General features: G+C 36.8%; 1 protein-coding gene across 8 annotated transcripts in view; it reads left to right on the forward strand.

Moving 5' to 3' along the window:
- LOC128231521 (golgin subfamily A member 4-like) overlaps positions 1-24,180 on the forward strand; it is an 80,027-nt gene that overhangs the window by 50,174 nt on the left and 5,673 nt on the right. For 3 of the 8 annotated variants that reach the window (XM_052944467.1, XM_052944468.1, XM_052944474.1), the window contains 18 exons: positions 2,205-2,388; positions 3,870-3,983; positions 4,783-4,895; positions 6,152-6,323; positions 6,570-6,734; positions 7,051-7,176; positions 7,783-7,800; positions 9,732-9,910; positions 11,370-11,475; positions 11,725-11,883; positions 13,751-13,852; positions 15,133-15,315; positions 17,908-18,039; positions 19,520-19,740; positions 19,871-19,913; positions 20,297-20,359; positions 21,429-21,548; positions 23,568-23,672. In XM_052944467.1, coding sequence (XP_052800427.1) covers positions 2,205-2,388; positions 3,870-3,983; positions 4,783-4,895; positions 6,152-6,323; positions 6,570-6,734; positions 7,051-7,176; positions 7,783-7,800; positions 9,732-9,910; positions 11,370-11,475; positions 11,725-11,883; positions 13,751-13,852; positions 15,133-15,315; positions 17,908-18,039; positions 19,520-19,740; positions 19,871-19,913; positions 20,297-20,359; positions 21,429-21,548; positions 23,568-23,672 — 2,305 coding nt within the window. The remainder of the gene's footprint in view (positions 1-2,204; positions 2,389-3,869; positions 3,984-4,782; positions 4,896-6,151; positions 6,324-6,569; positions 6,735-7,050; positions 7,177-7,782; positions 7,801-9,731; positions 9,911-11,369; positions 11,476-11,724; positions 11,884-13,750; positions 13,853-15,132; positions 15,316-17,907; positions 18,040-19,519; positions 19,741-19,870; positions 19,914-20,296; positions 20,360-21,428; positions 21,549-23,567; positions 23,673-24,180) is intronic. The other 5 variants (XM_052944471.1, XM_052944472.1, XM_052944469.1 and 2 more) reach the window with 4 other exon arrangements.

Here is a 24,180-nt window from a genome sequence, read left to right on the forward strand (position 1 = left end):
ACCATCTACTGAAATGTTTGATATGTACAAACAGGTAGATGATGGCATGGATTGGACTACTGGCTTTGTATGTGAAATGGAAGTGGATGAAAGGACAAGATCGACCCTGGAAGAAATAGACAGGCTATACAGTCTGTCAGAGGAGGAAAATCAGAGGACTACACCGATAGTTGAAAACTCCTATGAAGGTGCTGTTCAAGAACCACCAGCTAGTTTGCGACAAAAAACACTTGGTGATGACTATTTGAATGACATTGACAATGAAACTGAGCAGCTGAATGCATACTTTGACAGGTACAAGTTCAGTGAGACCCATTTGTGCAGAAACTGTGGTCACGCAATGACCATATCAGCCAACCATTGCACGAGTGACCCAGTATTCCATGACTTCTGCAGGGAGTGCTCCCCTTGCAGCATGACAGCCGCCATGTTGGAGAGGAGAAGGCTCGCTAAACTGACCAACAACCAACCAAAAACTAGCTCACAACCAACCCAAAACCAGCTAGTAACCAACTAAAAATCAGCCATTATACATCTATAAACTCACCAACAACCAACCAGATACAAGCCAACAAACAACTATAATCTCAAAACAGACAACAACCAACCATGAACTCACCAAAAACCAGTCAACAACCAACTTTCATCTCACCAACAACCAACCCAAAACCAGCCAACAACCAACCCAAAACCAGGCAACAACCAGCCTACCATCAACAGAGTAGGAACTCTATTGATATTAAGAAAAGTCAAAGTGTACGCATGTATAGTCATTGAAGTGAATGTTGTTTACATTTTCAAGAAATGTACTGATGTTACTATAATCACATTTTGATTGCACAAATGTGTACTTGAATTTTGTCACAGTTTGTCAATGTTTCAGTTTGTTGTAATTAAAAGAAGCCAAAAGTCATTATATTCTAAGGCGCAGCAATTCATTGTCTTTGTTATTCAATGTAAAAAAAAGTTACTTCTTTTTAGAAAAGAATGTTCGTCTTCACAAACATGTGAGGAGATGGAATCATACCAATTCAAAACATCAAAAAATGTCTTGTATCTAAAAGTGTGCATATATTGCAGCTTAAGAACAACTATTTATGTTGAATATTGTTATGGAATAATATAGTTTCCCAGGCAATTTTACACTCTTTTGTAATCTATACCATGTTTTTGTTTGTCACATTGTGATTTGATGGTGGTTGTTCATCTTTTGAAGTTAAAGATTTGTTGTTTTTTGTTGTTGTTTATGCATTGTTTTCTTGTTGTCAATGTTACAGTATGTTTTGGTTGACATGAAATAATAAAAAAACATGTTATTCTATGATGTTTAGCTTTCTGTATAAGTATGTTCGGTATGTTCTTTTTGTAAAATGTCATTAGGAGTGTTATACCATAAGCTGGAACCCTTCAGAAAATATGGTCTTTGAAGACCAAATTATCATTATCATGTTGTTGTAGTCCTTAATTAATTTTGGTTATGTTATTAAATTTGAGTTCCAGGATAGGATTTATATATGTGAAAAATTTAGATTAACTTCACAAGGGCCATGCACATATATATATATATATATGTATATAGGTCCGTGAAAGACCATTTTAACAAAAAGGCTGATAGGAGCACAGTTTCTCACAAACACTTGGGTTCCTATCATCTTTCTGTAAACAAGATTTCACTCTTGCAATGGGCATCCGTCATCTGGGCTCAAGTTGAATGGTTGAACCTGCCAAGTGTGTTTACTATTAGGGCAATCTGAATGAATCTCATCAATGTAGTATACTTGTCGTGCCAACATGGAGATGGTGATTTACCAGGTAATGTTTTTTTTAAGCCTTTTTCATCACTAATAAAAAGACAACAGGAGTTGCTACTGTTGGGATGCTATGGCCATGCTTGTTCAGGGATCAGAACTCCAAAACTCATTCCTGCCTAGTAAATGAACCGGTACACAGAAACACTGGCTATGTGTCTATAGCAAAATGATCATATTGCTGGAAACTGGTAAGTCATTGTTTCCATAATAAAAAAAAATCTACAGACTATAGAATTAATAATACATTCATTATAGTGTAATTTTGGTAAGGTGAATACATTTGGTATATGTATTAGATGGAAAGTTAAACATTTTCTCTAAGGTTAATTAACAATGCACATTGTTGTATTCTTAACCAGCTATACATCACTCTGTTTTTATTTCCCTATACAGGAGCCAGGTGACAGTGTCCACCCGGCCAGATGACGACACCCATCGGGAGATTGTGCGGGAGTCGGACCGTATCCGGCGGGAGATGGAGCGGGAAAGGCGGTCCAAGTCGTCATCTCCAGAGCGGGATGTCCATCGGGACCGGTCACCCACACGCACCTACCTCTCCCTCACCAGTCAGCCAAAGGTATGACACACTGACCATAGGTACAGTCTAAATTAAATGACTGTGTGAGTAAAATCACTGGTTTTTTTAATTAGTTTTTACTTGCATAAGAAATAATTAAATGAACTTGAATAGTTTAGAAAGTATAGAACTCACTGGACTGTCTAGCTAGATATTTAATCTCAGGGGTCCATTTTGTTTAAAGGTATCAAGATAATTGCTAAAAGTTTGTGGGGATTTTAGGGGACCTCCCAATCAGGAACCAAAAAAGTCGTTGAGTGGGCTGACACTTCTAGCCAGGTATAATTGGCTACTGGGGGCTGACACTTAATGCCACATTTTTACCCTCCATACGGGATGCTGACACTAATTGCCAGTTTTTAACCTGGCAACCGGGGCAGACACTTAATGCCAGATTTTCACCCAGCTGCAGAGGGCTGACACTTATTCCCAGGTTTTTACCCGGCTACTTGGGGGATTGACACTTAATACAAGGATTTCACTTAATGCAAGGTTTTCACCTGGCTACTTGGGGGACTGACACTTAATGCAAGGATTTCACCCGGCTACTCGGGGGATTGACACTTAATGCAAGGATTTCACCCGGCTACTGGGGGGATTGACACTTAATGCAAGGATTTCACCCGGCTACTGGGGGGATTGACACTTGATGCAAGGATTTCACCCAGCTACTGGGGGGATTGACACTTGATGCAAGGATTTCACCCGGCTACTGGGGGGATTGACACTTGATGCAAGGATTTCACCCGGCTACTGGGGGGATTGACACTTAATGCAAGGATTTCACCCGGCTACTGGGGGGATTGACACTTAATGCAAGGATTTCACCCGGCTACTGGGGGGATTGACACTTAATGCAAGGATTTCACCCGGCTTCTGGGGGGATTGACACTTAATGCAAGGATTTCACCCGGCTACTGGGGGGATTGACACTTAATGCAAGGATTTCACCCGGCTTCTGGGGGGATTGACACTTAATGCAAGGATTTCACCCAGCTACTCGGGGGATTGACACTTAATGCAAGGATTTCACCCGGCTACTGGGGGGATTGACACTTAATGCAAGGATTTTACCCGGCTTCTGGGGGGATTGACACTTAATGCAAGGATTTCACCCGGCTACTGGGGGGATTGACACTTAATGCAAGGATTTCACCCGGCTACTGGGGGGATTGACACTTAATGCAAGGATTTTACCCCGCTCCTGGGGGATTGACACTTAATGCAAGATTTCACCTGGTTACCAGGGTGGCTGACACTTATTGCCAGGTTTTAACCCAGCTACTGCTACTGAGGAGGGGGGGGGGGCTGAAACTTAACGCAATGTTTTCACCCGACTACCGGGGCTGGTTATCGTCAGATTTATTTACCGGATATCAAGGGCTGACACTTAATGCCAGGAAACCCGAATCTTAGGCTTTATGAGAAATTGTTTTGTTGTTCAAGTATGGGTGGTAACACATGGCCAGTTTCTGCTATAGAACCTGTATGACAAGGGAGACAAGCCTAACGTTGCTGCCGTAGTTGGTGGTGGTGTTGGTGGTAGTACATGTAGAGGTGGGGGCGCTAGCAAGAGCCTTTCAGATGAGGAAAAGGTATCATTGCAATAGTTTTAAAAAAGTATTAGTTCACTGAAACCAAGGCACAATCCTCTTCATAGTCTATTCCATTTAATGTATCCATTTAATGTTTGTCAATGTCCTTTGGTTCCTTCCTTATTTTTTGTTCAATGTTTGTTTTCATAACCAGTTATAATATGATGCTTTGAAAGCCAGAAATTGTGCTAATTGTCCACTGTTAATATGTATATTTGCAGTGCTTGTGTCTTTTTGATGTAGCACATGTGTGTCTCCATATCAACTAATATTGAAGCCATATCTCATTTCCAACACCAATAATGTGTCTCCTTTCAAAACCTTTACAGTAAAGTCATTTAATCAATTTTAGAAACCAATATTGCCATGACTGCACAAAACCTTCCATGATGGTAGAACTCCTTGTTTAGGTGGAACTTTAGTGAATACCTAATGATATACAGTATAACAGTTTTTGCCCACATATTGTTTTAATTATGTGGCATGAATCAATTTAATTTACATATTATTTTGTATTTGCATATAATTAATTGTTTAAAACAATAATTGAAGAATTTGATGAAAAGTCAACAATTTAACCAATATGTAAAATTGAATCGGATGCATCTTATATTGTAAAGAATTGTGTAGCAAGAGCGTTCTTTTTACATTTGTGTATCAAAGAAATAGTTTCAGCAGAATGTAAGGTTATTCTCTACTGGTAGAGAAACCTACATAATACCTCTGACATGGTACCGGGGTAGTTAACGTCCGCTTAAACAAGGTTCCCTCCATGAGTGCATTGTATGTGTGTTTGTAGGAGCGCACTGCAGAGCTGCGCGCAACCCAGTCTGCCCTGGATGTGACACAGTCTGCTCTGCTGGAGGCTCGTAAGGACCTGAAGGGCATACAGGCCCAGTACGAGGATGCCAGGTAAAGTTGTAGATGATGGTCACTTTGTAGATGGCAGGGGTTGAAAGGGGCATATACGGGGATTATAAGTATCTTCCATGGCCGAGAGTGTAAGATAGGTTCATTCTGACCCCAGCGTAGGGTGTTTTGTGGAAACGAGGTTTACCGAGTTTCCGCAAAACACCCTGCGCGAGGGTCGGGATGAACCTATCTTACACAAGCGGCTATGGTAGATGCTTTTTCTCCCACCTCAGTTAAACAAAATTAAGTAAAAATGTATTTTTTTGCTGGAACTCTTTTGTGCTTAGTAAAAATAATTGCGTACGGATATGCAATAATTCGTGGTTGTCATGGATATCCGCGCAGTGATTCAGAGTATGTAAATGGTCTGATCGGTCTTTAAATAGTTCTAAGAAGAGTGAAGCATTATTTCCTGAAAGGTGCGTGAAAACTGTTTTTTGGTGACATTTGAAGCGAGATATAATTAACTCGCATTCTAAATATTGCCACCAGACAAGATTTCCATGACAAACGCTACAGACAACAGTCTTCAACAAGGGAGGTAATTACAATGTGGTGACCATTAAAAGAAGTTCCATATGGGCATTTTATCTTCGCCCGAGGGCAAGATAAGAATTTCTAGCATGGTTAAATTAATGAATCTACTTATCTGAGGTGGGAGAAATAGTGAGTAACTTAAAATATATTATGGACTGACCATCTACTGTTAACTAGAATCAGATAGAACAAAATATTAATTTAAAAAAATGCTTTCAGATATAGATACAGTCTAGATCAGGATTTAGCATAAAAATGTCTACCCATAATACTGTTTGTCAGAAAACAGCAAGGAGAATATAACTGAAACAGATATCTCAGATGGAAACACTAAAAACAATTGTTACAATTGTTACAAAACCTGTGTGAAATATCAGAATCCCCATGATACCGTAAACTGTTATTGGACTACATGATTGTAGTAAAAGAGATCATAGTTCAAATTAATTTATATATATACTATTAGTGCTCCTTAGCAGCACAGTTATCAGTTTAGTTTATAGCAACTGTGATAACGGCTGTATGCTGATATGAATTGACAATCTGTAGTCTTTTTATGGGTAGAAACCAGCGCTGTTGTTCTATTTGAAAGGCCAAGAGAATAATTATTATCTTGTAGGAGCTTGTAAGCATAACTTCTTTGGTTGGAGACAGACACCTAACTAATTGACCATTCTCATGCCTCCCAAAATCATAGAATCTGTTTTGTCATTATCCAGAACCCAACTGATGTTGTCAGAGTACAAGAGGGAGACGTCAACAAAGGAGCTGGCTCGGCTGTCCGATGAAGTTCGTCGGAAACAAAATGAGACAAACCAGCTTGAATCTCTCGCCTCACGAAGACGTGACGAACTCAAACAATTTGATGCCATCGGCTTCACAAAGGATGAGGTGAATAGAATCATTTGTTAATGTTAAGATGCGCCTTTATTGAAACATACCTGCTGATCACTTTAAATGGTCCTAATTTTTATTTATTTTCTGTTTGAAACACAATAGCTGTGATAAGGTAGTTGTAGCGTAATTAATAATTTACCATGATCTAATTTATTTTTCACAGTAACACATGTTTGAATCCTTGCTTATGCTCAGTAAAATACTTGAATACATTCCAACTAACCACCACTTTATTTCAAGGCAATGAAAATAATAGAGGAGAATGAGAAGATGAAGGGTCGTCTGCGGAACCTGGATGCCGTGCACGCAGAGCGGGATGAGCTCATACAGCAGCTGGACTCGACCAAACAGGAGCTCTTTACAGAGCAGAAACGGGCGCGGGAACGTATAGAGGAGCTGCAAGAGGTGAGAGATGGGGTTGGAGGGGGAATGGGGGATGGACAGAAGGTGGGGTCAGAAAATGTGATATGTAAATGTGGTTTACCACAGTAGGGTCACTGTGGAACATTCATTGAGCTGCATGATATTATGAGAGGGTCTAGTTGCTCACGTTATAAGTGTTTATATGACATGGACAGCTTTATAGATGGCTACAGGACTACTTGATGTTAATGATTTATTTTGTATTCAGTTTACGGGTATGCTCTTACTCACTGACAAATATGAGAACCTGTTATGCAGTGGTTATGAGAAGCTGACTTTTATGTAATTTATGTGCCAGGAGATAGAGAACACGACAAACAACTATGAGCAGGGTCAGGGAGAGAGAGAGGACATGGCCAAGAGACTCCAGAAACTCGAGACCGCATACAAGAAGATGGAGAGAGAAAAAAATGAACTCATACAGGTAACTAGCACTACCTACAATGCCTCTGAGTGATCAATTCACTTACACACGAGGAACCGGTGTCCATAGCAGATACAAGTAAATGGCAATTCCATGTGGCACATACTAAAGAATGCATGATATAGTATTGGGTGGAGCTGACAAAGCTGGGATTGATATTGTACAATAAAAATGCACCACATATTATGTAGCATTACTTTCTGTCTTTAAAAATATTTGACACATCATTTTATTGGCTCACTAATGCAGAACTCATCTATTCAAAAGTAAGATTTTTTGAAAATAAATTGTGCATAACATAACAATACTTTCATGTGTCTTGTGTAAACAAGACTATTACATGAGGATTGTCCAGACGGTTTGGGAAATGGTCTTATAACTTACAAGTTTCATTGCATCCAACTTAATTTGTAGCCATTGGTAACATTTTCAGTGACATGTGCAAATTTTGCAGCCTTCCTACCCTCTGAATTAACGTTATTTCAAACTTTGACTTTGTGCTCAATAATGCTCATGCGCACTCAGTCAGTGTATTACGTCATCTCACCCACACTGACATTCCGTGACCTATCATCGTGCAGTAATGCGAGCTCTTTTTCCATAAAGGGTTCTAAAGATTCCATTGTAAGTATGGTAAAGCTGCACTAAATCTAATATTACTGTCGGCTTGGTAGATGGAATCACTGTCAATCTGTAACTGTCCTTGTATTATACATGTTTATGTGAATGAGCATGCTTATTCATGAACTTTATGTCAGTTATGTCTCATTGTATGATATCATTTCTTAGAACAGAATTTAAATGGAGCAGATATTTGTTGTATTGATTATTGTATAAGCTGTCGTGAATATATTCATTTTATAAGTATTCCTAAATCAGCAGACTCCAGCAGCTGTCATGAACATATAAGGACCTCTTCCTTGTTCCAACAATTGGTACTGACAACTAACAGAGTAAATCATATGTATTGTTGGTACATTGCATGTCATTGTCATTTGTAACAGCTGAACAGTTAACATACGAGGGGCGTCTCAGAAGTTTGCAGACTTTTCTCTTAAAGTTTATAATATAAAATGAAAAGAACAATTAGTTATACTGATACAAAATTTAATATCTCTTTTTTATTACTCCAAACATGATAAAACACAAAAAAGTATTGTGATTTTACATTAATTGAAACAAGGCACTAATAGCGACTGTGTGCCCGTTTATTCTCTCACGTCAGTTTTGTCATTATTTAATCACATGTAGTTTTCTCGATGTAATTACCGGCAAGTTTTACACACCTTTTGTGTCACAAGATGATCCACTTAATGTACATACATGTTGGTAGGTGAATCATGAACATGAATCCTTTGAAGTTCAAAGACCAGGTGCTAACATTCTAAAAGCGCAATGCCTGTCCTTGTGAATCATGTCTCTGACCTTCAGCACCATTGGGATCTCACATTCCATTCGGGGGAAAGGGCCACAATGTGCATCATAGGTGTGTTTGTAGGAGCGCACTGCAGAGCTGCATGCAAACATTTTGTGCAATAGACTGAAGCACATCCTTAAAGCGTCCATGCCACTTAAACAACAGAGATCTGCTGCAGTTCTTGCTGGATGCTTTCATCATATTAAATGTCTGCATACGCTACCTGAGTGCTTCACAAAACTAATCACTAGCCTTAGTTTCACATTACCTCTTGATTATTTTAAGTCTCTCTTAGATACAAAGTGGTTGATTTTACCATATTTTTGGACATAAAATTGTTACCAACATTAGAATTACAGGAAATGACATTGTGAAGTCACATTAATGGCAGACAAAATAACACATAATACACACTGCGAGAAATGTTGTTTCAGTATTTAGGTGAAGACATTACTTGTTATTAGTAATGTTATAAGTAATGTAAAATTGGTGTGCACCAGGTCACTAGGTTTCCATAGAAACATATTATAGGTCTAGTATGAATGCAAATGCACCAATTTTACCTTCATTTTATTTCATGAAGACTTAAGATTGTTTAGTGTTAAAAAATTATAATCTCTAATTCTTTGTTAAAAAAAGCAAATGAGAAAAGTCCATAAACTATTGAGACACCCCTTATAGATGGCAGCTAGGGCTCAGATAGACATCTATTACCCCAGCATCATTATCCCACCTGACATTTCAGCATTCCTTTAACCATAGCTGTATTATTTTATGTACTTATTCTCAGGGACAGTTTTTGTACTCTCACTTGACCATTATTTATCTCTTGCAATTGTAACAATTAAACCTTTTAACTTCTAAATAATTTTTCTGTCCATGAAATATTCCACAAATTTCTTTCATATGCAAATGCTAAACTTTCTAGTTCTGTTTCAATAATACAATAATTTACGGTATGTTGATACAAAGAATGTTTATTAACAAGGACTTTCATTGAAGTTCAATTCTTCTGGTCCAACCAAGTTTTAAGGCAAATATAGAAGGGGAAACTTACAGAAATATAGATTGCATATACAGATCCTTAACCCCATAGTATTGTGATGACCCTAGTGACATTTCCATTTATTCCCACCAGGAGAAGACTCGTCAGTATGAGGAGGAACGTGACAGTCATCGTCGGGAGAAGGCAGATTGGCGGCAACGGGACATGGAAGATCTTGATACTGCGAGAAACGATCTTGTAAAGATGACGGGCCGGGTGGCCGCCCTGCAGGATGAGGTTCGAGCTAGGGATGACCTTAACAACCAGCTCAGGTAGTCTAGTAGAGGCCCTAATGTACGCTAATACAAGCGCTAATGTACGCTAGTGGAAGCGCTAATGTACGCTAGTGGAAGCGCTAATGTACGCTAGTGGAAGCGCTAATGTACGCTAGTGGAAGCGCTAATGTACGCTAGTGGAAGCGCTAATGTACGCTAATACAAGCGCTAATGTACGCTAGTGGAAGCGCTAATGTACGCTAGTGGAAGCGCTAATGTACGCTAATACAAGCGCTAATGTACGCTAGTGGAAGCGCTAATGTACGCTAGTGGAAGCGCTAATGTACGCTAGTGGAAGCGCTAATGTACGCTAGTGGAAGCGCTAATGTACGCTAATACAAGCGCTAATGTACGCTAGTGGAAGCGCTAATGTACGCTAGTGGAAGCGCTAATGTACGCTAGTGGAAGCGCTAATGTGTGGGATATTATTTATGTTTCTTTATTTTGCAGTTATTGAAAAATAAGCTATTGAAATACTTGTAAGACAATAAGATGTTACCTTTCTATGAAAACACTGCCACCCGAGTTTGGTGCATTAACATTGGTAGGACATATTTGCACAAAGAGCCTGGGTACCATTTCTTGCACACCTCCGTACACACTTCAAGTGAAAATGGCCTTGCTGGAACATTCAGTCTGGCACTTTCCATGCCAGATGAGTCAAGCAAAAAATACACCACTTTTTATTTATTTTATTATATTGTTCATGAAAGTTATGACATTTTAATAGAGTGCATCTTAATACATAATTTTACCATAAAATTTAATTATGAAACAAAAAAATCATCTTAAGAAGCACTGTTTAAAACATAATATTTAACATCAATATTAAACTAAAATTACTTATCATCATGACTTCAGTCAAGTGGAATGTACAAAGAATGCTCTATTACTTCAGTTATCACATTAATTGAAAACTTGAGGTATACAGGAAAAAAAATGTGTTTCTGGTCCAATTTATTAATAACTATCATGTGTCTGAGGTCTGGAACGAGTCTTTCTGTGTAACCATCTACACAGCAAGGGACGGATTTTTCAATCAGGATATGTAAAACATGATTGATATTTTTTCTTGCATAGTGTTTTTTTTCAAAAGAAGCTTGTGCTTTGTTATTTACTGATGTCATGACGCGTAGTTTTTCTAGATAACTGTTGACATCATTTTTGATGGTTAGTTGCTTTTATGTTTAGTTAAAAGTCTCAAGTTGCATACTTATGTATTTAATTGCACTTTATTGAAATGACATAATTTACTTAAATTTACCATACAATAAAATAAATAAAAAGATGCAAGATGCACATTATTGATTGTGTGCATGGCTTCTTTCACAGGAAATGCCTATCCAGTGTGCAAGAAATAATAAATCTGACCCATGGGCACGCTGCATGACTGGTAAGACTAGTACACATCAGAAACACATAAGATATATAATTAGTACTCTGTGTGTTGTTCCAGGGGTGAGATGCAGGATCTTGAACGCCAACTAGAGCAGGAGCGGACAAGCCGCTCTAGCATTCTCGAGGAACACAAGAAAACACTACAGACTCTCCGCAAGGAAACTGTGAGTACCAGAGATATTAGAGCTTTAAACAAATGTAATTAAGTCCAGTCGAGTATAGATAAGTACAATGTTCCTTTTGTTACCTGTCATCTCAAGAAAAAGTTGAATCCTTGGAAAAGATTTTCATTTGCAGCCTCAATATCTAATCAGCAGAAATAGTACAATTGAAGGGCCATTTAGTTTCCCCATTGAAACTTTGTGATAGTCTGGCATATTTGTAAGCCTTTCTCCTCTATATGTAAAATATAGGATGTTGCAATGGTCCAGATGCGTGAGTCTCTGTTCCTGGAGAAGCAGAAGACCGTGGACCAGATGCGTGAAGAGCTTGAGCAGGAACGCCGTGACATCGCTGTCCGCAGTGGGGACCGGTATGAAGCCCGCATTGCTGAACTTGAAACCATTCTTAAGGTAGGGAGGCAATGCAGACGTTAACTTGTAGTATGGTATGTTAACTCAGCTGTAAGCATGGATAGTTATGCATTCAAACACATAAAGCAAACATTATAAAACACAGCTTGAAGAAAGATCCAGTTTAAACTCTACAATAATTGTGTAGAGTTAGAAATGGCTAGTGTTGCTACACAAAAAATATAACATAATATTTCTGTTGTAAGGTTCAGTCTTTTTTAGTATAATAAAAATCACACAACTTTAATCCTCATGAACTTTCCGTTGTTGGCTTTATGTATGATGGTGGTGATGATAAAGATAATGATGGTAAAACAAGGATGCTAATTAATAATTCTTGGTCGTAAATAAAACTGGGTCACATATGATCGAAAATTAGGTCACTAGGTCAAATCTTAGAAAAATCTTTTTCGGAACCATATCATGGTAATGATTGGTCAAGTTATGTTCAAAATTGGTCATGATGTACCCCTTGATGAAATATGGACCACTTAAAAAAGTGGGTCACATGGGGTCAAAAACTAGGTCACAAGGTGAAATCTTAGAAAAATCTTTGGAACATACTAGAAGCATTATACATGGTCAAATATTCATAAAACTTAATAAGAATGTTTTCCTTGATAAAATCTTGGACTTATAAGGTCAAATCTAAGATTATTTTTGTCCGTAATGGAATTGATTGGTCAGATTATGTTCAAACTTGTTCATGATGTACCTCTTGATGAAATATGGAACGCTTTTAAAAGTGGGGCACATGGGGTTAAAAACTAGGTCACTAGGTCAAATCTTAGAAAAATCTTTGAAACACATTAGATGCATTATATATGGTCTAATATTCATGAAACTAGATCAGAACGTTTTCCTTGATGAACCCTTGGACATGTTTTAAACTGGGTCACATGTGATAAAAAAATAGGTCACTAGGTCAAATCTTTTAAAAATCTTGTCTGAAACTATTTTATGGTGGTGATTGGTCGGATTATGTTCAAACATGGTCAGAATATTCTCTTGGATTAAATTTCCACTGCGTTTTAAAAGTGGGTTATATGGGTCAAAAACAAGGTCAATAGGTCAAATCTTAAAAATATTGGGAACACACTAAAGGCAATCTAATATTCATGAAACTTAATCATACTGTTGTCCTTGATTGCTGTTGAATAGTTCGAAACTGGGTCACATTGGGTCAAAAACCAGGTCAGTAGGTGAAATCTTTGAAAAATTGTTTCCTGAACAAAACATTGGTATTGAATAGTCAGTTATGTTCAAATTTGGTCAGAATGTTTGCCTTAATAAAATCTAACAATAATTTTAAAATTGGTCACATGGGGTCAAAAACTAGGTTACTAGGTCGTATCTTACAGAAATCTTGGGAACACTCTAGAGGCAATACATCTGCTCTAATTTCCATGAAACTTAATCAGAATGTTTGCCTCGATGAACTCTTGGAATAGTTTGAAACTAGTAGGTCATGTGGGGTCAAATCTTAAAAAAAACATGTGGACACTCAAGAGACTATATTTTTTGCAATATATCTGGAACGATCTTCATCAAACTTGATCAGAATGTTTGCCTTGATGAAATCTTAGATTAGTTTGGAACTGGGTAACATGGAGTCATAAAATAGGTTTCTTGGTCAATTCTAAATGCTACATTACATACAATTTTTTTTTTATTTCAAACAGTTGCAATCAAACTCAAACTTATATATATATTTCACCAACAATTGATTTCCATTCCTTAGCACATTCAGATGGGGGATATCAATTCAACGAATTTGCTTGTGTATGTTATCTTTCAGATGATAATAATCTTCCTTTTGCTAATGTACTTGCCAGTGTAGAGCTAGTAGTATGTGTGTATGTTGAAGGCTAAGAACGAGGAGCTGTCTCACCTGAACAAGCTGGCAGACAAGTTGGAGGACGATGTGTCTCGGACACGGGCCAGGAAGGAGGAGGAGATTAAGGAGAAGGTATGTCTACTACAGGTGGGGAGGGGAGGGTTAGGGATGTAGGTGGTCCAACACAGGCAACTAATCTGGCAGACAAGCATGTTGGAGATACAGCCTAAACAATCTAGAATAAGGTGCAGGGGCCTGGATGTAGGTTGTTGGAGAAATTGAATAGAAATATTGAACTAATGAGTTTTCTAAATTCCCCAATTAAAAAAAAGTGCAAAATATAGTTTTTCTCCCACCTCAGATAAATAGATCAATTAATTTAACCATGCTAGAAATTCTTATCTTGCCCACGGGTGAAGATAAAATGCCCGTATGGAACTTCTTAAATTGGTCACCACATTGTAATTACCTCCCTTGTTGAAGACTGTAGCGTCTGTTTGAAGCGCATCATGGAAACCTTGTCTTGTGGCAATATTTAGAACGCTAGTTAATTATTTCTCGCTTCAAATGTCACCAGAAAAAAGTTTTCACGCACCTTTCAAGAAATAATGGTTCACTCTTCTTAGAACTATTTAAAGACCGATCAGACCATTTACATACTCTGAATCACTGCGCGAATATCCATGACAACCATGAATTATCGCATATCCATACGCAATTATTTTCACTAAGCACAAAAGAGTTCCAGCAAAAAAAATACATTTTTACTTAATTTTGTTTAACTGAGGAGGGAGAAAAAGCATCTACCATAGCCACTTGTGTAAGATAGGTTCATCCCGACCCTCGCGCAGGGTGTTTTGCGGAAACTCTGTAAACCTCGTTTCCGTAAAACACCCTACGCTCGGGTCGGAATGAACCTTTCTTACACTCTCGGCCATGGAAGATACTTATATTCTTTTTGGCCTGCCACAAAATATGGCACATGTGTTTTGAAATTTACAGTCATGTGATAGGCTTTAAACATCCCAGCATGCAATGTGATATATTTGGCGCAATTTTAAGTGGGGAATTTGTGGCCAGGTAGCTATTAATTGAAAAATCCAATTATAATGGCTAATAGTTTTTATCTGCATACAAATCATATGCTTTTTTGTTTGTTTTGATCATTTAAGTCAATTGAGTTAAACATAATAATGCATTAAAATTAATACCCTTCAATTTTCTACACTTCCAACTTGAAGGTCAATTTCAGAGAGTTCTCAAACAGTTCTTGCTCTATGAGTTTAGTTCAGAACTTGTAAAGATACAAAAAAATATCTTTTCAAATGACACCTTGAAAAAAATACTGCAAGGAGTTAGCATTGAAAGCATATATAATACTGTACATTCATTGTATGTTTATTATATCGTAGGTATCGGAGGCAATAGCTAAGGAGAAGGCACATGCTGAGAGTGAGCAGATGTGGGCAGTGCAGCAGGAACGGGAGGCCCTGCAGGGGGAGCACCGTACCCAGATATCCTCCCTGACTGCCCAGCTAGACAACATGAAGGACCAGCAGAGGGGCCTTGAGGCCAGGCTCAAGGAACAGAGACAGGTATGTTCCACAGCAGGCGTGGTAGTTACAGATTGATTTGTCTAGGGATTATGTCCAGGATTAGTTAAGAATTTGTTTAAACTATGGAAATACTGGGATTTTCCTAAATATGGTAGATAATATACAAGTTTATACATACATGTATCTTGTTCAAAATACAAAAAGATAACAGTTTTCATCCTATTTCAATGCCCTGAAATCCCATAATTTTTGACAAACATGCTGATTCATTTCTTTGAGAACTTTTTTCTAGCTAATGTTCCATGGCATTATATAACACAACAAGCGGATATCTTGTATATATATTCCCATATAAATCTTATAAGGAATAAGCTCTCCTTCAGTTGCTTTTAAACAGAATATATGAGTAAATCCTTTTTAATTTGATTTTAATCCTTTTATTGCAATTTCCCTGTCAGGCGGTGAGTGATAGTAGATTTGCAGTGTGAATTATGAGATAGTTGTGGCTTACCATTATGGAAATATTGGATGACAGCAGTAGGCCCGTGTTTGATGTGTTTGCACTAAAATACTGTAATATGGCTGTAGGTGCTTCATGATGGCCTTCTTGTATACATTTTGCATGACACACAACTGTATGCATGAAGTTTTTCAGTGCCTTTCAATTAAAAAATGATTTAACTGAAACAGTTTTTATATTGTTTTTTTTAAGTGGCCAATGATATACAAACAAGCATGTTTTAGCCTCAATGTGCTATCATTTATGTCTTGAATAAACCACAAGGTTATATTGGTCCTCTTTCAAGTTCAAGTAATTTCAAACAATTATACTTCTGTCAGGAATGTCACAGAAGTCATGAGCTGTTCATACCCACATAGTTAGAACCCAATTGTCCATTAAACACCCCTGAAGATAGCTATCCATATAAAAGATCTAATGAGGGAAATAGATTAATGGCCTTTAATTTCATTGCTGATAAATCACAATTACTATTATATTCATGTCAAGCTCAATATATGATTTTCCTCATTGTACACAGTTTGTAAAGATTCAATAGACAATATTTCAGCAGTAATTCAGAACATTTTATTCTAATTCTATCACTTTTATTTGCAATAAAATATGTATTGAACTCCCGTTATTTATTCAGTATAAATATTTTATACTCAGGGTATTATTCTTGTAGTATGTACATGACTGTGTGTTAGCAAAAGGAGCAAGATATTTATAATTCATTACTTAACAGTATCTAGAAAGCACATTATTTTTATACATATTTTTTTTAAATTAATGAAAGAATCTGGCTGTTATTGGTAAAAGATAAAAAGTTTTCAAATTTAGCAGTATGTAGATTTGGTCAAAAAGTTTAAAAGTAGGACTGTAGCGTTTAAAGCTTTAATCAGTCTATTGATAAGTCTGTAAGGTGAAAAGATTAATTATCAGAAAGTGAATGGCATAGGTAAATGTAAACCGTTGAAACTATGAAACTTGTAAAGAAAGGCTGACAAAGTAATTATGCTATTGATTGGCATGTGACATACAAGATTACAATGTTGTATATGAATGTACATGTCCTGACTTTCATGTTTAAAGAATTTATGTGGGGAAACTAACATAAGCATGCTATTAAAATTCTTTCACAACTTGTTGTAAATTATAACATGCATTGTTTGTTTATGATAATAGTTATTACAAAAAGAAGTGAATTGAACTGAACAAGGGTTTAGTTGGAGTGTTATTATTTGTTTGTACAATATTATTTTGTAAACACAGATATGCTATTACCAGTATGTGATTTATAACGAAATTGTGCTGAACTTGAGTCGGATAAATTGCTAGACATTGTTTTTTCACTAGTTTCAAACAGGTGAAAATGATGAATTGAATTATTAAAATTAATGTGTGGACCTTGCATGCTAGTTCAGATTTTATTGACAGAAGTGTTTTATAGTGAGAATATTAATGGAATACAAACGTCCACAGTGTCATCATTGAATATTCTATTCTAAAGTTAAGAGACAATTTTAATTTTAGGTGGATTTGTAAATAAACTGATATAATAATTAGTAGGTTTGCCAAACAGCTGAATAAGCTGGAAAGGGAATTAGGAATTTTAATGTCAAATGTAAGAAATTAAGGATGGAGAATTCATTTTGAAGTTCCAAAAGTTATACAGGATAAGGAACAGGAAAAAAACAGAAATAAAGGTTTAGACTGAAAAGGAGCTAAGTTATCTCCATGTATAGAAACAGGAGCAGCTCTGGTAAAATGGATCTGGATTATGACCATTTACTAGAAATAAGGAACAGATTTATGATGTGCTCAGAGGTAAAGTTCCCAACTCATTTAATGCGGCCTCTGTGATTTGTGCTCAAATAATTTATAAACTCATTTATTATTACAAGAAGTTATAAATACGAAGAAAAATAATAAATAAAAAACCACATTTGTTTGAAAATGTAATGCTGTGCCATTTACTTTGCCTGTTCGTTTCAGATATTTGTAAATATTTCATTTTTAAACTGAATGTATGTACCTGGAGATGTTGCTTTTAAATACCTCTTCAGACAGTATGTTGTTCTTCATAAGTACAGTATAAACTTAATGTTATGTTTCCCTCTGCCCACCAGGAGCTGGAAGATCTGAAGACGTCCAACAAGACAGTGATGCACGAGAAACTCATAGCAGTCGCTCGTGCCAAGGAGCTCATGAGGCAGGAGCATACTGCCGAGCTCGAACGTATCAAGGAGCAGACGAAAAATGTGAGTTAGCTACACACGCTATGTTAGTAGGGGTTTGAGAAAGCTTATCACTTGGGAGGTTAAGTGCTTTTAAGAGCCCTACAAAATAACTGTGGGTGCCCTATAGTAATGAGTGACCCTGTTTGTCTCTCTGAATGTCTATTGACCTGATGTATGTCTGTCTTAATATCTATTGACCCTGTTTGTCTGTCTGAATATCTATTGACCCTGTTTGTCTGTCTGAATATCTATTGACCCTGTTTGTCTGTCTGAATATCTATTGACCCTGTTTGTCTGTCTGAATATCTATTGACCCTGTTTGTCTGTCTGAATATCTATTGACCCTGTTTGTCTGTCTGAATGTCTATTGACCCTGTTTTCTGTCTGAATGTCTATTGACCCTGTTTTCTGTCTGAATGTCTATTGACCCTGTTTGTCTCTGAATGTCTATTGACCCTGTTTTCTGTCTGAATGTCTATTGACCCTGTTTTCTGTCTGAATGTCTATTGACCCTGTTTGTCTCTGAATGTCTATGTGTATTTGACATTTTGAAAAAGTTGGATACTAAGTGAAACTTGAACCATATATAGACGGTATTGTGTGTTTGTTTGTTGTTCAAGAAATCGTTCATCAAATGTTATATCCTTTTTTGGAAGAAGCAAATGAGAATGTTTGATTAAAGAACTCATGAAAAAAACAACGAAATATAAAAAAAATTGGTGAATTTGTTCCCAACTGAAGAACTTTATTAAACCTATGGTACCGATATTGTCATGTATTACGTTTTAGAAAACAGATAGCAATTTGAACATGATCTTTGTGTAAGAAATTTGAGTTATTTTTAAAGTTGCGCTCTCCTTATTGACCATTTTGACAATTTTTTATTTATATTTTGTCTAGGAATTAGCCAATTTATGAGTAAATGACTGTATACCAGTCATATAAGGCTGCTGACAAACGAGCAGATCGCAGTTTTTCATTTTTATGTTTGAAAGTTGACATCTTGTCTCATCAAAAATTAAGACAAGATGTCTAATTATGTCTTGTTAGTGGTGTTGAAATATTTGATATACAGCATGAAGTTCAGAATATCACTCATATGTTTGTAGATATTCAAACATACAAACATATGCAGCTTTACGATACAACATCAAACATGAAACTTCATTACACAATATATCTTACAGAAATCTTATTTGTTTCTCAATTTTTGCTTTATTTCTCACAAAATATTTTGTTTCGTTTTTTGCACTTTACTGTATTATTGGCTCTGTTGTTATATTTTTGTCCTGCTGTTTATTTGTCCACAACTGAGATGTTATGATAAGATGATAAGTTTTATTTTATAGGCACCTCAAAAAATTTCCCCATGAAATTATTTCTGTATTAAATTACTTGTATTGTGCGATTGTGTTGTATAATAAATAACAATCTGACACTGTCCCCCATGTGTGATGGCGTTTGTGCATGAAGTATCCAATGTGTTGTGTGCTACCTGCAGGAGCACAAGAAGGAGCTGGATAAGCTAAGGGAGACAATCCGTGCCCAGGAGGCGGAGTTACGGTCCCTGCGTGAGGAGAGGCTGCGGCATGTGCGCACTCAGAAGGAAAGCTCCCTTAGCCTTGACCGCACAGAGAGAACCCTGGTCAATGAGATCAACGAGGAGTGCAGGAAGACTTCCGAGATTCTCGGCCTCTCACCCAGGAAGGTGAACTTCTCCAGGTAATTGGGTGCCTACATTTACAATGAACTTATTATTAAAGTTTAATTATTAGAAATTCTTGTTAGTAAAGTATTATATCTTATATAGTAATTCATGACAATGCTGAATGTGTGTGTTGTTGTATTTCAGCTCTCAGGGCAGCTCAGTGAAGAACCCAACCACCTCAGCTCTGGTAGGTGAACATGCCCCACCCACCTACCCCACCTCACTGGTCTTCTTCCTCTGTGTCCTTATTACATTTCCTTTTATCATAATCTGTAACAAAACTATCTCATACATGGGCTTTATGGTAGCTATTGCCTTTACATGTCACCTGTGAATTACAAATTACAACTATGTTGCTTTTTGTGTTTGTTTAAACATGTTTCTAACAGAAAATGCTAAACTCTTGACAGTAAATGTTTTATAATCTAAATGAAGGAAGACCGCTGTGCATTTTCTTTTTTCTTTGTCTGTACTATTTTGATTGGCTTTTTACAGACATGACTTAAAAATCCATTGTTAGTTTTCGTTGGTGTTTACATGTTTGTTAATTCTGTTGGGTTGTGATTGAAGCAAGACAAGGGGAGCGAACTGTTTCTGTTTACACAAGCGCAGGAAGTCTGTCGCGCTAATGAGGTTCGTCTTGACTCTTGCTACACGTGTAATCAGTAGGCTGGGCACACTTTCTAAAAGGCAATATGTTTCACTTCTTTTTAGGTGATGAAATTAAGAGAAACAACATCTACTGCACTGTTTTTAGTTCAGTAGAATTTCCTGGGCATAGACCATTTTTTCTAATTTAGATAAAAAAAACTTTTTTTCTATCAACATGATACATTCTGTAAGATTTGAATAATTCATAAAAAGCAAATAACCTGAAATGTCAATTATTTGAATTTTATATAATTATAACATTTCAGTTTTGTATCATTACTGTATACCATGTCTGTTATGCAGCCGTAGATGTGATCACCAAATATATTGCCTTTCCTTTCATTGCGTCTCCTGGCCTGGTAGAAGTGTTTCAGTGCACCTGGTTTTCTAGTAGTCAGTGGTGTGTGTGGTCGCTTATTTCTGCTAAAACAATGTGGCAGTTTTTCAGGGCAGAAAACACATAAGTAAACAAATAGTTGCTTTGATGTGTTTTGGGGTTTTGTGGTAGGGGAAATGGCAACACATTAAATGCACAATCCTGAAGGGCTCAAACATAATAGCAAATGTTTGTTGGCTGATATACATTAATGGCATAAATCAGTCACCATACATATGTTAGGAACAATGTGTGTTGCATGGTGTGGAATTTCAGATCCTTGTGGGAAACATACAGGTTGTTTTCAATCATTCTATTCTTCTGCACTTTGTATGCATCTTATCAGGGAAAGATGGAAATGGTTTTAATTTTATTCTTTTCTGGCATTCTGTCTCTGCACACATCTTTAGTGACATGAAGATCTCTTAAGCATTTAGGTTAAAATGTATTGTTGTAAAGGGCGTTATTCATCTACTTTTCTGTTTGAATAATGTAAAGTATTGTATTATTTAGATTAAATAAATGTTGTTAACATTCATCATTCACACTGTTTGTAATTCATTATTTGTTTGTAACCGTAAGTTTTTAAAGAAAACACAATAGTGGTCTTAAACCATATAAACTGATTCTTTAAACCATTTTCCAAAAGTGTCTGACTTGTCGTTGTGTGTTCAGTTTACAATAGTAGCCTCTCCTCCTGTGGGGGATAAGAACGTGCAGCAGTTCATGAAAGATGACAGGGTCCAGAAGAGCCGAGACTGGCCCACTGTGAAAGCCCAGTATAGCTCTGAGAGGGTAAACACCCACACTTGTAGACGCTCTTAAACATGGTGATAGCAGGGTCAAGGTCTGTGTTGCACCTGCTACTATTGTGATGGGTTTTCTTCATGGGAGTCAGTTACTAGTATTAAAGGTCTTACTTTGTACTAATTTATTTTAGCTGGATTGTGACTACAGCTCCAAGGTGATATAAATATTGCTGTAGTTTGTTTCCTAGCTAGTATTCAGTAACCAATTCTAGTGTTATTTTGAGAAGTAGAGAGCGCTCCCTCATGGGTGAAGTAGAGAGCTCTCCCTGTTGGGTGAAGTAAAGAGCACTCCCAAGGGGACATGGATGAAGTAGAAAGCTCTCCCTGTTGGGTGAAGTAGAGAGTGCTCCCTCATGAGTGAAGTAGAGAGCTCTCCCTGTTGGGTGAAGAAGAGAGCACTCCCAAGGGGACATGGGTGAAGTAGAAAGCTCTCCCTGTTGGGTGAAGTAAAGAGCTCTCACTGTTTGGTGAAGTAGAGAGTGCTTCCTCATGGGTGAAGTAGAGAGTGCTTCCTCCTGGGTGAAAGGTGGACACAAGTATTAATACATCACTCTCACAATCTATTGCCCTGAGTAAAAAATGATGTTTTTCAAGTATTTCTTGTTCATGGTGGTGATTTTGGTCAGGCACATAGAATTAGCATATCTTTCCTTACTATCTTTTCCCTTCTATAGGCACTTGGATATTGTGACATCACTGTACTTGCCATTATACGGTTCAATTTGAGCAATCATGTTTTTAGTTTATTGCATTTATGGTTTGCCAACAAGAGTTTCTCTCATTTTAGTTTTTAGTTTACATTTCAATATTATACAAAGCGTCTGTCATGAATTATCATATAAAACACTATTTTTTTCAATGAGTTAAAGAAATATGTAAGCCAGCTTTTGGCGAGTGTTCCTGACATATTTCTTGGACAAGTTGAATTAAATGTGCATTATCTGATGACGAGAGTCAGATTCTTGTATCACATGCTTTTTCTGGTAAAAAAGAGCAAAAAAGACCTACCTGTTTACCCATGTGTACCAATAAGCTGAATACCACAAATAAAGCCTTTTCCAAAATAAAGCGCAGTTCCCGAAGTTATTTAAAACAATAAATACATCCAATTGATTTAATTTTCTTTATAACATAAGTAGAATGCAATCAAAGATAAAATGCAGTAATAATGTGGCATTAACACTTTACTTTTAATGACATATTTTGCTTTCTTTTTAACTATAAGGTCGTACCCAGTAAGATGAAATCATTATTTTTGATATGTTCATGACATCATTTCCTGTTTGAACACATTAAGTATCGAATCTTTTTAAAAATGTTTTTTCACAAAATCATGACAAAATATTACATTGTCCTTGAATAGTTAGAATAAAAATGAACTACTGTATTAAAGAAAATGAACTGCTGAATTGAAATAAATCTTTGTTATAAAAAAAAGAGAAATAAATGTATGACTTGCAGGAATATTGCCAACTAAGCAATTATGTTTGCGAATTTGAGTGTTTACAAACTTGCTGAGTGATAAATATTTCCTGACCAATAGAAATAGAGCAATGTGTATTACACATGTGTGATACATAAACATATGTTTTGGTTAAATTAAACCGGAAACAAGGTAAAGCATTTGATAAAAACGTTTTTCACTGATTTCCATTTAAGTGTATTAACCATGCATTTACTTATAATTTTGTGTGTAGAGTAAGCTAGATCTTTGTAGATTTTATTAGTAAATTGTAGTTGTATCTGCAGTATAATATCTTTTTGTAATACTATATGTATGCCAGTGTTTCATGTCAATATTCATAGTAGTAAAACTGCATGAACTGTGCTAACCCTTTCCTAAATGAGCTTTTCAAGCAGCTTATATAAATAAATGACAGAATCCATTTAGTCGACATACTCTAGAAGAGCTCAAACCTCACCTACCCAGAACTATAACTGTTGTGTTGTCTGTTGAGTGTGTTTAGTTTAGCGTGTTTACAGACGGCCCTGGGCTTGTTTTCAGGCAAACTTGCGGGCATGTAACGAGGAGCTACGACTTCACGTCAGCGGTCTACAGCACGAGCTCGACCTGCAGAAAAACACGAGTAGCGTGGTGGACCGAGAGAAGGTACTGCCTGATACATATAGCCGCATTCACCGAGCATGCTGTTTATATATCATTTAATATTATATGTGAATGTTCTTATCACATTCTGTTTTTTTGCAAATATTTCCATTCATTATGATCAGCTACAGTTTGGATCTCTCTCTATTACTTGCAAACATTGTAATTTATTATAGTTAAACTCAGTTAATATATAAAATTACATTTTTAGCTCGTCTGTTTTTCGAAGAAAAAAAGTCGAGTTATTGTGATAGCCTTGGCGTCGTCGGCGTCGTCTGCGTCTGCGTCTGCGTCTGCGTCGTCGTCGTCGTCCAAAAACTTTAACCTTACCTCATAACTCAGACGAGCGTTGGCACCCACTCCGCGGTGCTCTTGTTTTAGTTCATTTCCAGTAATAGAAATACTTCTTGGAAAAGTACATTGAATATAGAGAACATGAATATTCAATTTCAAATGAAGCATGCTCAACATTCATAAAATCCTTAAGAAATATTAAGAAAAACCAAATTTG

Source organism: Mya arenaria, chromosome 4, assembly GCF_026914265.1.
Source record: "Mya arenaria isolate MELC-2E11 chromosome 4, ASM2691426v1".
Lineage (NCBI taxonomy): Eukaryota > Metazoa > Mollusca > Bivalvia > Myida > Myidae > Mya > Mya arenaria.